Source organism: Mauremys reevesii, linkage group 12, assembly GCF_016161935.1.
Source record: "Mauremys reevesii isolate NIE-2019 linkage group 12, ASM1616193v1, whole genome shotgun sequence".
Taxonomy (NCBI): domain Eukaryota; kingdom Metazoa; phylum Chordata; order Testudines; family Geoemydidae; genus Mauremys; species Mauremys reevesii.
The window spans coordinates 38,921,596-38,935,955 of NC_052634.1; the positions used below are offsets into that span (position 1 = coordinate 38,921,596).

At 57.2% G+C, this 14,360-nt stretch overlaps 1 protein-coding gene across 1 annotated transcript; it reads left to right on the forward strand.

The window, feature by feature from the left end:
* Positions 1-10,063: 10,063 nt before the first annotated feature.
* LOC120375403 lies at positions 10,064-13,191 on the forward strand. Its single transcript, XM_039496023.1, is given in 3 exon segments — positions 10,064-10,950; positions 10,952-12,233; positions 13,093-13,191. Coding segments are annotated over 3 exon segments (2,268 nt in total).
* Positions 13,192-14,360: the final 1,169 nt, after the last annotated feature.

Below are 14,360 nucleotides of genomic sequence, written 5' to 3' on the forward strand. Positions count from 1 at the left end.
GATTATAGCCCAGGAAGCCAAATCCTTCCCCAAACTGACAGCTGAAGCAGAAGATCCCCTTGGAAAGATCAGGAATTTTGCCTTTAAAAACAAGGAAAATGTGCATTGGTCTCTTCTGTCTACAGCGAGAGATTGAAGAAACTCAATTGATTTCATTGACTGGAGGTTAAGAGGGGATTTAGTCACTGATTTTAAATACACAGTTTTAAAAATTCCCAGAGGGGGGAATATCTGATTTTAAAGGGTTCTTTAATTCACCAGACAAAGGTTGAACACGACCCTTGGTTTGCAGTCAATGTCACAAAACGCCAACTGAAATTACCATTTTTAGCCGTGAGGCTAATTATCTAGTGGAACAAGTTCTGCGCAGGAATTGGTTAAATCCCCATCACTGCCCTGTGTAAATGAAGACCGCAGCTCTTGCTGCAAGACACCTGGTGTGTGAGTGTCCCTGTCCCCCTTCAGAATCTCTGATACATGGTGCTTCCCTCCTCCCAGTTCAAGATCCCCATCATGTGGGTGCTCCCATCCAGGATCTCTGGTGGGTGTCTCTGTCCCCCACCCCATGAACTAGCTCCCATGTGTGATTTCCCCTGCCTGCCCCCATCCAGGATCTGTGGGTGTCTCTGTTCCCCTTTTCAAGATCCGTGTTGCTTGGGTGCGTCCCTCCCCCCAAGTCAGAATCCCCAGCGTGTGGGTGCTCCCATCCCCCCTCCAGGCTCTGCGGGGGGTGTCTGTGTAAAAAGAGACCGTGTCTCACTGTCTTGCCCAGGCTACGCTGCAAGGGCTATTCACAGGTGTGATCCCACTACCGATCAGCACAGGAGTTTTGACCTGCTCTGTTTCTGACCTGGGCCGGTTCACCCCTCCTTAGACAACCTGGGGACCCCAAGCTTCCCTGGGATCACCATATTGATGCTGAGCTTAGTGTGGACACCCGATCGGCACAGCCCCCTGCAGCCCAGAATTCCTAAGCTCAAGCGATCCGCCAGCCTCAGCCTCCCCAGGCGCTGGGATCACAGGCACCAGCCACAGAGCCTGGCTTGTTTTGCTGTCTGGCAGCTCGAGCTTTAAACTCTGCTTGTGAGCGCTGTGCCTTGGCCAGATGGGGACAGCCTGGAACTGGGAAATGCTCCTGCTCCCCCCGCCCCTGTCTCATGTCGAGCTGCAGGCGCCGCTGTCCTCCCAGGTAAGATCCCGGATGTTTCGGTGCCCCCCATCCCCTGTCCAGGAGCCCAGGTGTCCGGGTACCTCTGCCCCCCATACAGAATCCTGGATGTGTGGGTGTCCGTCCCTCTGCAGAGGATACCGGAGTGTGGATGCCCTTATCCCCCCCTACAAGATCCTGAGTGTGTGGGTGCCACTCTCCCCCCCTAGAAGATCTCGGGTGCGTGGGTGGGTGCCCCTGTTCGCCCTTACAGCATCCCTGGTGCACGGGGGCCTCCCTCCGTCCCAACTCAGGGGCCCCAGGGTGTGAGCGCTCCCATCCCCCGATACAGGCTGGGGTGGGGGAGAGGTATAACTGGGTCTCCCTGTCCTGCCCAGGCGGTGCTACAGCAGCTGTTCACAGGGGCAGCAACCCCACTGTCAACCTGCAGCTTTAACCTGCTCCAGGGGTGACCCATGCGGGTCGGTAGTGAGGGGCACCAGCAGAGCTGGGGGGAGACCAGGGGGCTGCGGGTCGGGAGTGAGGGGCACCGTCAGAGCTGGTTGACGCCTAAGGGGCTGCGGGTCGGGAGTGAGGGGCACCAGCAGCGCAGTAACTGGGGAGCTCAGCGAGGAATCGAGGGGACTGTGGGTCGGGAGTGAGGGGCACCAGCAGAGCTGTGAGTCTGGAGGTCAGGACTGGGATAGTAGGGGCTGCGGGACGGGAGTGAGGGGCACTGGCAGCGCAGTAACTGGGGAGCTCAGTGGGAAATCCAGGGGGCTGCGGGTCGGGAGTGAGGGGCACCAGCAGAGCTCTGGGTGTGGAGATCAGGATTGGAATAGGAGGGGCTGCGGGTCGGGAGTGAGGGGCAGCAGCAGAACTGTGAGTCTGGAGGTCAGGACTGGGATAGCAGGGGCTGCGGGTCAGGAGTGAGGGGCACCGGTAGAGCTGTGAGTCTGGAGGTCAGGACTGGGATAGTAGGGGCTGCGGGTCGGGAGTGAGGGGCACCGGCAGCACAGTGACTGGGGAGCTCTGCGGGAAGCCCAGTCGCTGCAAGTCGGGAGTGAGGGGCACCAGCAGAGGTCTGGGTGTGGAGATCAGGATTGGGATAGGAGGGGCTGCGGGTCGGGAGTGAGGGGCAGCAGCAGAACTGTGAGTCTGGAGGTCAGGACTGGGATAGCAGGGGCTGCGAGTTGGGAGTGAGGGGCACCGGCAGAGCAGGAGGGAGACCAGGGGGCTGCGGGTCGGGAGTGAGGGGCACCAGCAGAGCTGTGGGTGTGGAGGTCAGGACTGGGATAGGAGGGGCTGCGGGTCGGGAGTGAGGGGCACCGGTAGCACAGTAACTGGGGAGCTCTGCGGGGAGCCCAGTCGCTGCAGGTCGGGAGTGAGGGGCACCAGCAGAACTGTGTGTCTGGAGATCAGGATTGGGATAGCAGGGGCTGCGGGTCGGGAGTGAGGGGCACCGCCAGTGCTGGGGAACCAAGGCTGCGGGTCGGGAGTGAGGGGCACCGTCAGTGCTGGGGGGAACCAAGGAGCTGCGGGTCGGGAGTGAGGGGCACCAGCAGAGCTGTGGGGCTGGAGGTCAGCACTGGGATACCATCCAGCCTGATGGTAAGCGATGCCCAGCTGAGCCCATGGCCAGTACGTCCTGCTCCACCCACGGCCGGGCTGGGAGTCAGGACTCCTGGTTCTTCTCCCCAGCTGTGGCAGGGCAGTGCAGGCTAGTGGTTAGAGTGGGGGTTGGGAGCCAGGGTATCCGGGTCCCACCACTGGCTCTGGGAATGGAGTGGGGGCCAGTCGTGGTGCCCCCCCCCCGGCTTGAAGTGGTTTCCATCCTGTGCAGGGTTTACAGGTTTGTTCACTGGCTCTCAGCACCTCCCACTATACAAATTGTCCCAGTGCCGCTGGGTCTAGTGGTTAGAGCCGGGGAGGCCGGGAGCCAGGCAGGGGCGGTGGGTATAAGGGGCCCGGGGAGGCACCTGGCCCGTGCTCCACCCAGAGGCCCTGCTCCCACTCGTCCTCTCCCCCGCAAGGCCCCATCCTCACTTCGCCCTTTCCCAAGCTCCATCCAGCCACATGGGGCTGTGGGGGGAGAGGCCGGGGGTGCAAACGGCAGAGAGGCAGGCGGGGGCCTTGGGGTGGGGCGAAGAGGCACAAGTGGCAGGGCCTCGGGGAAGAGACGTGAGAGGTGGGCGGGGGTCAGGGAGTGGAACAAAGGGGTCCTGAGGGGGCGTGTGGGCGGGGCTGAAGGGCGTGTGGGCGGGGCTGAAGGAGTGTGGGCGGGGTGGAGGGCGTGTGGGCGGGGCTTTGGCAGGAGGAGGCTGAGTGGCAGCAGGCCTTGGGGCAGGGCCACAGTCCGGGCAGGCCCAGCCTCCCAAGTGGAGGAGTCTCAAGCTGCCCATGGAGCCAGGACTCCTGGGTTCTATTCCTGGCTCTCCCCCAGACTCCCAATCTGAGCTGGTGCAGCCCATCTCGCCCTCCCTGGTGCCTCAGTTTCCCCCGTGTGAGACGGGTCCCAGTGTGAACGGCTGCAGAGCCGTGGAGAATCTCGTCCCTTCTCCTGGCGGCTCCTTGGTAGCCCTGGGGAAGCAGCCAACTGCTGCAGCCCTTGGCTCCCGTCTGGGCAGCCCGGGGTGGGGGTGGGATCTGGGCAATGGGAAGAAGGGGTCTAGTCACTGCACCCCCCCCATGCACACTGCTGGGGGCTCTGGTCACTGCAGCCCCCAACCTCACACTGGAACTGGGCGGGGGGGGGGAAGGTTTCTTCTCGCGCTCCCATTGGTCAGGGCTCTGCCTCCTCTTCCTATTGGCTGTCTCGGGAGAGGCGGAGTTTCCGAGAGGGCGTCACGTGGCCTTGAAGCGTTCGCGAGGCGGCTCCTGAGCAGCCCAAACACCCCCCCGAGCTCCCCTCCCCCACTGCCGCCCCTCCCCCTCCCTGCCCCGCCCCCACCCCCTCGAGCTCCCCTCCCCACTGCCGCCCTCCCCTCTCTGCCCCGCCCCAACCCCCAGCTCCCTCCCCAGGGCCGCCCATCCCCTCTCTGCCCCGCCCCAACCCCTCCCGAGCTGCCCTCCCCAGTGCCGCCCCTCCCCTCCCTGCCCCCAACCCCCGAGCTCCCCTCCCCACTGCTGCCCATCCCCTCTGCCCCGCCCCAACCCCTCCTGAGCTCCCCTCCCCACTGCTGCCCATCCCCTCTCTGACCCGCCCCAACCCCCGAGCTCCCCTCCCCACTGCCGCCCCTCCCCTCTCTGTCCCCGCCCCAACCCCCTGAACTCCCTCCCCACTGCCGCCCATCCCCTCTCTGCCCCGCCCCAACACACCCCGAGCTCCCCACCCCAATGCCGCCCATCCCCTCTCTGCCCCCGCCCCAACACCCACCCTGAGCTCCCTCCTGGTGCCGCCCTCCCCTCTTCTGCCCCTGCCCCCAACATCCCCGAGCTCCCCTGCCCCAGTGCCGCCCATCCCCTCTCTGCCCTGCCCCAACCCCCTGAGCTCCCCCTCCCGGTGCCGCCCATCCCCTCTCTGCCCCCGCCCCAACCCCACCCCGAGCTCCCCTCCCCGGTGCCGCCCTCCCCTCTTCTGCCCCCGCCCCCAACACCCCCTGAGCTCCCCTCTCCCAGTGCCGCCCATCCCCTCTGCCCGTCCCCAACCCCCTGAGCTCCCCTCCCGGTGCCGCCCATCCCCTCTGCCCCTGCCCCAAACACCCCCTGAGCTCCCCTCCCCAGTGCCGCCCCTCCCCTCTGACCCCGCCCCAAACACCCCCTGAGCTCCCCTCTCCAAGTGCCACCCTCCCCTCTTCTGCCCCTGCCCCAACACCCCCGAGCTCCCCTCCCCAGTGCCGCCCATCCCCTCTCTGCCCCCGCCCCTAACACCCCCAGCTCCCCTCCCCAGTTCCGCCCATCCCCCTCTTCTGCCCCCACCCCACACACCCCCCCGAGCTCCCCCTCCTCCAGTGCCGCCCATCTCCCTCTCTGCCCCTGCCCCCAACCCCCCCCGAGCTCCCCCACCCCCGGTGCTGCCCATCCCCCTCTCTGCCCCGCCCCAACCACCCCCGAGCTCCCCCTCCCCAGTGCCGCCCATCCCCTCTCTGCCCTGCCCCAACCCCGAGTTCCCCCAACCCCGGTGCCGCCCATCCCCTCTCTGCCCCCACCCCAACCACCCCCGAGTTCCCCTCCCCAGTGCCACCCATCCCCTCTCTGCCCCGCCCCCAAACTCCCCGAGCTCCCCTCCCCACTGCCGCCCATCCCCTCTCTGCCCCGCCCCCAACACCCCCAAGCTCCCCGTCCCCCAGTGCCGCCCATCCCCCTCTTCTGCCCCCGCCCCAAACACACCCCGACACTGCTCCTGGTTTTGGGAGGGGAACAGGAGAAAGGACAAAAGAAGCAAGAGACAAAGAGAAAGGAGGGAGGGATGGATGGAGGAAAAGGTGAAACAAAAAGAACAAACCCTAATGTCCCCAGTGATTTTAAGGGACAAAATCCCAGGTACGGAATAAAATTCTGCCTCCTTAAGCTCGTGTTTTCCATGCCTAGAATTCAACTGTCACCAGATGGATCAGACTGAACAGGTTTCAAACCTCGAGGAGGCTCTTACCTTCTAAACAGGGACGGCTGTTTTCTAGTAAAATCAGGAAAAGGGGAGGAGAAAACTCAAAAGAGGTTCCTCCTGGCGCTCACGTCCGTGAACCCGAATACTCCCTCAGTCCTCAAAGAGAGACCTGGAGAAGGAGACTTGCTGAAGCAAAGCCACAGGGGTCTGTGAGGTTTCCCTGGCCCCTCGCCCCTGTCCTGCCTGGCTGATGTCAGCATCTCTCTGTGAGGTCACCACCTCCCCACCACCTTTGACCAATAGTCTGAGGTCCTGCAAAAGGCCTTTGTGATGTCACTGCCACACCCCTCCCTTGCTGTGCTAATGTCCTGCCCCTGGCCAGGCACTTTGGAGGTTTGAGCTACTCCCTGTGGATCCTCCCACTCAAGGAGCGTTCGTTCTAGGCAGCAAGCCGGCTAGACAGGAAAACATCAGACGCTGCTCCCAATGCTACACTCAGTTTTTCAGAAATTAGTCGACTTTATGACCAGAAGAGACCATTAGAGCATCTAATCTGACCCTCCTGCATATCACAGGCCTCCTGTATGACACAAGAGCTACTTTTGGAGCAAACACATTCCAGAAAGGCATCTAGTCTTCATGAAATGACATCAGGAGATGGCGAATCCACCACTTTCCTTGGTAGATTGTTCCTGTGGTGAATCATCCTCGCTGTTGAATATTTGTGTCTCATTTGTAATATGAATTTGTCTCTTTTCACCTTTCAGCCACTGGGTCTTGTTATGCCTTTATCTGCTAGATTAAAGAGTCCTTTAATACACAACCTTTTCTCTCCATTAAGGCCCTTCAACACTTCAATGAAGTCACCTTTCAATCTTCTTTTGCTAAGTGAAACAGGTTGAGCTCACTAGAAGGCATTTTCTCCATCCTCAGAACATTTATTGGCTCTTTGGTCATCAGACTCCTGAACTGTAGCTGGATGTGGCTCTTGTTCTTCTGCACAGCACAGCTCCTGGAGAAGAGGGATCTTCAAATGTACATTCCTATGATACCTTTGTTTAATTGATGAAAACATAAACTAGACACTTAGAGGATTGGAACTGATTTCAGCTGATGGACAGCTTTGCTAGGTTTTTGTGCATTTGGACAGTGAAATGTTGAGTGTTTACATTCATATCAAGCACCCTGTATAGTGGAGCTCCTGAACATAATGAAGAATGGAAATGAAAATGTTTTCCTTTTTTAAAAAAAAAGAAAGAAGGTTATAAGTGAACACTGGGGCTTGAATCAAGGATCACTTGATCTACCATCAAGCACTGTACCACTAAGCTATACCCCCATGACCATGGACTCATGATCTCCAAGACTTTGAAGGACAGACCCTGCTTCCTCGAGATCCTTTGCCATTCCCAGACCACAGGTGGTTTTAAAATGGGGTTTGATTAAACTTCTTAAATGTGGTGAACACCACAGCTTGCACACCCACCGATATAGCTTCTCCCACTGACATAGCTGCCACCTCTTGGGGAAGTGGATTAACTACACCCCCAGGAAAACTCTCTCCCCTCAGCATAGAGCAGTGGTTCTCAAACTGTGGGTCAGGACCCCAAAGTGGGTCATAACCCTGTTTTAATGGGGTCACCAGGGCTGGCATTAGACTTGTTGGTGCCTGGGGCTGAAGCCAAAAGTCTGAGCTCCACCACCCAGGGCTGAATCCCTCAAGCTCTGGTTTTGCCCTCCCCCAACTGGATAAGAGGGCACAGTGTGAAATGTTTGGGGACCACTGTTTTAGGGTGACGTTCTCAATCACTTCTATGAAGTCCAATGAAAGCTATTCCTCACCCACCTACCCCTCCATCAGGACCGACTAGGTATGTTCTGCTGCCCTTCACTCATACAGGAAGGATAATAACATTTCATTCCACTCAATCCTAAAGTGATTTGTAACCCGCCACCAGCCAAAACTGGTCATTCTGGGAAAGCGGCCCCATCATGCTGCATAGCTAGGCAGAGTAGGTGTGTCTGTGCAAACACCGTCTGTTCCTGAAGTCTTTCCCCCAGCTCCTCACTAGATGTGAAGGGGGAGCTCATTCAGCCTCTGCTTCCGCTTAGTATTTAAAAACTCCTTATTGTCCCTATCTCTGCTGTAGCAGAGCAGGGAGCTGCGGAAGAAATTGTTACGGCAGAGCTAGGCATTGTTTATGCTCGCTTTCTCAGCTCCGGTTATTATCGGTCATTTTGTATCAGTTCTAGCCAAGTATGACCGGTTTAGACTGCCAAGTGAAGAGTCCTTGGCGGTGGGCCATGGGAAACAGGTGTGTGAAGTAGAGAGTTATGTTTTATTATGTCTATGCTGCTTTGCTGCTAGTGGGATTAAATAGAAGCTTGTTTTTATTAAGTTTGGACTTCGACCCAGGCCGACTGGTAGGGTGCTGGGATCCCCATATCAGTGGCCGCAACGAGCGGAGTCCCCGTTGCCGGTGTGTCACGGTATCCTTCATTAAAAACCAATTACTCTCAGTGTGGAGTCGGTCTCGTTCTTACAGAGTACCTTGGGCTAATTTGTGGGCAACAACAAGTGGCGCAGCGAGCAGGGTACTCTGTGAGACGATGCCGTTTTGGTCGAAGGCAGGGGAGGTAGGGAAGCCGTCGCTGTCCCTACAGCGCATACCGGGGTGGCCCCAGTCGGAGCGTTGGGGACCGGTTGCGCGGGTTTTGGCAGGCTGGGCGGCTCCAGCCGATTGGCCGGAGTTCCAGAAGTCGGCTGAGGTTACCCCATAGCGGTTACTCGAGGGGTTGCAGCGGCTGCGGACAGGCCGGCGGTCTGGGACAGAGCGGCGAGCAATGGGGGAGCTGGGATGGCTCCTCCTTACCGCGCTCCGGGCTCAGGACGAAGAGGTGCTCCGCTTGCGGCGGGCCCTGGAGGGGAAAACGTCCGAGTGCACGGCTTTAGTTGAAGCTCGTGCTGTGGCTCAGGAGGTTGTTACCTCCCAAGCAGAACGAGCCCAGGAGTTGACAAGACGATGCGAAGTGCTGGTGGCCCGCATGGCGAATAAGCGGCGGCTTAAGTTGGGGCGCCGGCCGGTGACCACGGCGCAGGTGCGGGCGGTGACTGCGGCCCCTTCTTGGGACCCCGCCACCTGGGATGGTAATATATGGGACTCTTCCTCCTCATCAGATGAGGAGGAGGGGGAATCAAAACTTATGATAGCCCGCGCCCGTCCGGTACGGGAGTTGCGGGCAGAAGGTGACCAGCTGCAGCCCCCGGTCTGGCGGACGTACAAAACAACGGAGTTACAGGAGATTGTGAAAACATTTCGACAAGAGCCGGGTGAGAATGTCTTAGGCTGGCTGGTCAGAGTGTGGGACTGCGCGGGGAACACGGTCCTACTTCTCCAGATGGAGTTGCAGCAGCTAGGAGTCCTTTCTCAAGACTCACAGGTACGCGCACAGCTGTCAAATCCCCCGCAACCCCAGGAGAACGGGATTGAGATAGAAGCCCCATCTCTGTACCGCTGGCTAGCGGTGGCGGTAGATGTAGCCTATCCGTCAGTGGGCGAGCTAGAGGCTCTAGTAACTCCCTGGAAGACCATGATTGAAGGGGTGCGGGCCCTCCGACAGTTGGGAATGGCGTGGGCTGTCGGGATGGGGGGCACAGAGGGACCTGACGACATTCCGGTCTCTAAATCGACTAAAGCCACTCTTCTACGTTTAGCCCCGGATTAATTGAAGCCCTCCCTCCTTGCGGTCGTTATGGCAGCAGATGGGCGAGTGGGTGAATTGGCGATTACTTTTACACAGTTAGAAACGGCGTTAGCCGGAACGCGGCCGCGAGCCGTTCGGGCTTCTAAAGGACAGCAAGGGAAGGAGCCCGCCGGGGGGGGCAGGAAAAAGGGGAGGTGCGGGTACCCCAGAAGATTTTGTGGCAAGACCTGTTGCGAGCTGGTGTTTCCAGGGATGATATTAATGGCAAGCCGACCGTAGACTTATACAAACGGTGGATGCAGCTGCCCCCCTCGAAGAGAAGCGTTGGGGCCGAGGGGGAAAAGGGAGTGGATCACACTGATACAAGTGAGTTGCCCCCTCCACCAGCTGAATGGCGACTCCCGAGACCCTATTGAGGTGGGGGCGGGTCCTCCGCCCCGCGTGTGGCAGCGGTCGCACCAGGGAGGGAGGCGGGGGACCAACGCCCCTATGTACCTCTCACGATACGTTGGCCGAGGGGAGGTGTGCAGCATGTATTGGCATTGATTGATACAGGGGCTGAGGTCACTATTCTGCATTCAGCGCAGACTCACGGCCGTGTGGCCATGGTGAGGGGCCTTGGAGGGGCCGAGATTCAGGCATATGAAGTTACTGTTACGTTGACTATGGGGAAGGCACCCCCATTTCGGGCCACAATTCTAGCTGCAGCTATACGGGAGTATATCTTGGGTATTGATGTTTTGCGAGGCCGGTCTGTGGATACGCAGTACGGTCTCTTCGCCTTTGGCCACCCTCGGTATGTGAATGCAGCACGAATACAAGAAGTGCGATTACTGACTATTCTGCGGGGTGCTCCACGCTGGGAGCCGGTGATCTTACCACCCCCAACAGCTGTGGTTTACAGGAAACAGTACCGTCTCCCTGGAGGGGAGGAAGAAATTACCCAGACAGTGGATGCCTTGCTAGACGCTGGGATTATTAGACCTGCGTTGAGCCCCTACAACAGCCCCATTTGGCCAGTGAGAAAGCCAGATGGAACGTGGCGAATGACAGTGGATTATAGAGAGCTTAATAAAGTGACTCCCCCGTTGGCAGCTGTTGTGCCGGACATAGTAACCGTGATAGAGCATATAGCAGCAGCTGCCCAGCCATGGCATGCTGTTGTGGACCTTGCTAATGCTTTTTTCTCAATTGCTATTGCCCCCAGCTGTCAGGATCAGTTTGCTTTTTTATGGCAAGCTCGTCAGTATACCTTTTGTGTATTGCCCCAAGGATGGAAGCACTCCCCCACAATTTGTCACCAGCTGGTCAGTGCGGATTTGGCCCGAGTGCAACTACCTCCTATGACCCACAGTTACCATTACATTGATGATGTTATGGTCTCTGGCCCCTCCCGGGAAGTAGTGGCCGATGCTTTGCATGCAGTAGCTACCGGCTTGGAGGGTCGAGGCTGGACCCTGAACCCACAGAAGATACAGGGTCCGGCTCAGACTGTTATTTTCTTGGGGATTATGTGGGCAGGAACGGAGCGGCAAATTCCCCAGAAGGTGCGGCAAACGGTCCAGGGATACCCCGCCGCAGACCAAGAGGGAATTACAAGCGTTTCTAGGTCTTTTGGGGTTTTGGCGGGCTTTTATTCCTCACCTTGCATTTTTGATGCGGCCACTGCAGACCCTCGTTCGTAAAGCAGCTCCCTGGAAGTGGGAGCGCAGCCATCAGACTGCATTTGAATTGTGCAAGGATGCGTTGTTAACACATGCCCGGCTCCACGCCCCCTTGCCAGGGGTTCCTTTTGAGTTGGAGGTTACCACTGTGGCAGATGTGGCGTCCTGGGGGCTGTGGCAGCCAGTGGGGGGCCAACAGAAAGAGCCAATAGGTTTTTGGTCCCGAACCCTAAAAGGGGCAGAACCTGGATATACTCCGTTGGAAAAGCAAATTTTGGCAGTTGTGTGGGCGCTACAGGATACCGAGCGCATAACCGGCCCCACGCCAGTAGTGGTGCGGACGCCCATCCCGTTGGGCCGTTGGGTGCAAGAGGATTCCGGCCAAGTGCAGACTGGCGTGGCGCAAAGTTCCACTCATTTTAAGTGGCAGCATTACCTGCAAAAGCGCATGTTGCTCGGCCGACCTGCAATCTCCACCCCCCATGCTATATTGTTGGGGGCGGTTACTTTTGAACATGTGCCCTCCCTTACGGATGATTTGCCCCCCGTGGAGGACCCAGCACCCCCCTCACCTGTAACGGAGGCCCCGTCAGTGGACCAGCTGTCGGTTGAAGAACGCTGTTATGTGTGGTTTACAGACGGATCAGCAGCCTACACTGCCCAGGGGACCCGGCGATGGAGAGCCATTGCGTATGCCCCATACGCGGACATTGTGGCTATGGCATGGGGAACAGCTGGATCCAGCCAGTGGGTGGAATTGAGGGCGGCGACCTTGGCTATTGAAGGGTCCCCGCCACGTGTGTATTTATACACTGACAGCTGGGCGCTGTACAAAGGTCTCCGTACTTGGATAACAGCCTGGGAAGCTAAAGATTGGGAACTAGCTGGCCGGCCTTTGTGGGGGGCGACTCTTTGGCAGCAGCTGTTAGAGTATGCCAAACGAGCCCCTCTGGCTGTACGTCATGTGGACACTCATACCAAAGCTGATACAACGGAGGCCCACTGGAATGCCGCAGCTGATGAAATGACTCGTAGTGAGGCGGTTCAGATGGCAGAGCGCTACCATGTGGAGGGGGGCCATCGCGGAGCCCATGCAACCCGATATGCAGCATCAAGACATGGCGTTTATCTCCCACTGGCCGCATGCCGTACTGCCCGTGCGAGTTGTTCAGTATGTTCCCATGTAACGCCCCTGGCCCTTCCGGGGCCAACCGGCCACATTTATCGGGCCACCGGCCCCTGCCAAGATTGGCAGGTAGATTATGTTGGTCCGTTGCCCCGGGAACGACATTGGTGTTATGCACTGACAGCAGTGGATACCTATACTGGAGTGTTATTTGTGCACCCAAGCGCATCAGCAACAGCAACAACTACATTGACTGTGCTGCAACAGTTGTGCTCTCGTTATGGGACCCCTCATTCATTGCAAAGTGATCAAGGTACCCATTTTACAGCTCAGTCTGTTCGTACCTGGGCTGCTGATGTTGGTATTGACTGGCACTACCATCTTCCGTATGCGCCAACTGCAAGTGGTCTCATAGAACGTCTCAATGGGCTTTTGAAGGACCAAATTCGCCGTCTTACACCCACTCATACACTACGAGGGTGGACGGGGGTGTTGGAGCAGGCGATCTGGTTGCTTAATAATCGCCTGCTGGGGGGAGGCCAAACACCTTTTCAGCGGTTAGCAGTGGCCCCCCAGATACCAACTGTTTTGCGGATGGAACTCCAGAATACACCAGGAGTTGTAGACCCAACGCAAGGTATAGTGGTGTTACATGCCCAGAGCACCTGTACTGTGCCGGTGGGACACACAGTGGTCCCCTGGCCTGATCAGTCGCAGTTGTGGTGTACCCCTCCCTGCCTGTTTTATGTATCACCGATTGTTAAGGATATAAGGTGCTATCCCCCGTATTGGCTGAGCACTGATCGCTCCTTAAGTTGCTTTACATGTGCGAATGAGGGCACTGAGCCTGTGCAATGGGAGCAAGGGGAGGCATTATGTAAACTTATTCCGTTACCTCCTGCAGGTGTGGAGTTACAAGCCCCGAGTGATACAGCATGGCACGTTCTGGCAAGCGTGTGGTGGACGATACCACAACGCGATCCGCAAGCTGCCGTGGTTCTAGCAACAGGAGATGGCTGGACTTATATTTTACCAGACGGAGAGGATTATCCCCGAATGGTTTCATTACCACGTTTGTCACAGCGCTCCTTGTAAGGGGCAGCACTGCTTACAGTGATACATTATCTGAGAATGCCTGGATGGTGTTGGCACAAAATGCTGTGAATGCAACTGCCTTTTGCCTCCCTCGAGTGTATGCTGTGGGGGCCCTTATGGAAACTTGTTTTGTGGGTGTTTGTACTGATTTGGATGTGTTAAGACAACACTCGTGGCTGTATGCAATTCCCAAAGATTGGTCATATAAGAATTTGTATGCCCTAGGTCCTGGAGCTGCTACATACACCATGGATGCAAGCATGTATTCCTTTCGCTTAGCCAATGTGACAACCGCTGGAATGTGTGTGTATTTTGTGAATGCTCGACAGGTGGCAGTGAATCACACCAATAATGAGTTAATTTGCCGCCATAAAAGTGAGGCATCTTTTGCATATGGGCATATGAAATTACCTACAGGCTGGTTTTTGCTGTGCGGCCGTACTGCGTTTACATATGTTCCTGCCAATAGTTCTGGGGGTCCATGTGCTATTGGTCGAGTAGCCCCCCTTCTTTTTCCCCATCCGGAGGAAAGTGCTAAAGGCCGATACCGTTATCGGCGGGGGAGTATTCCTCTAGATTCCACCTGTAAGGCAGAAGTTACTTTGTTTTCAGAACAAGAGGCGGCAGCCCTTACTTTTACCTTGATTGGTCTTCCAGGCATGGTAGCACATAATTATCATGCTATAGTGCATCTTGCTTGTGTTGTGGCCAAGGCTCTTAATTTAACCTCTACTGCTCTTGCTTTATTGACACAGGAACTTGGAGAAGTTCGACGAGGGGTGTTGCAGAATCGTATGGCTATTGATTATTTGTTATTGAGACATGGTCATTCCTGTATGGATTTTGCTGGCATGTGTTGTTTTAATATTACAGATGTAGAGCCTGCAGTTAATGAGGATGTAAAGCACCTTCAGCGTTTGGCAGACGGCATTCGTCAGCAGCAGGAGGATTCCTGGCTGTGGTCCTGGTTGTCATCATCGTTGCGTGGATGGACTGCTCATATAGTTCAGGGTGTAATACTTGGTATTATATGTCTGTTTAGCCTTGCTTGCTTGTATGTATGTTGCCTATGTAGTA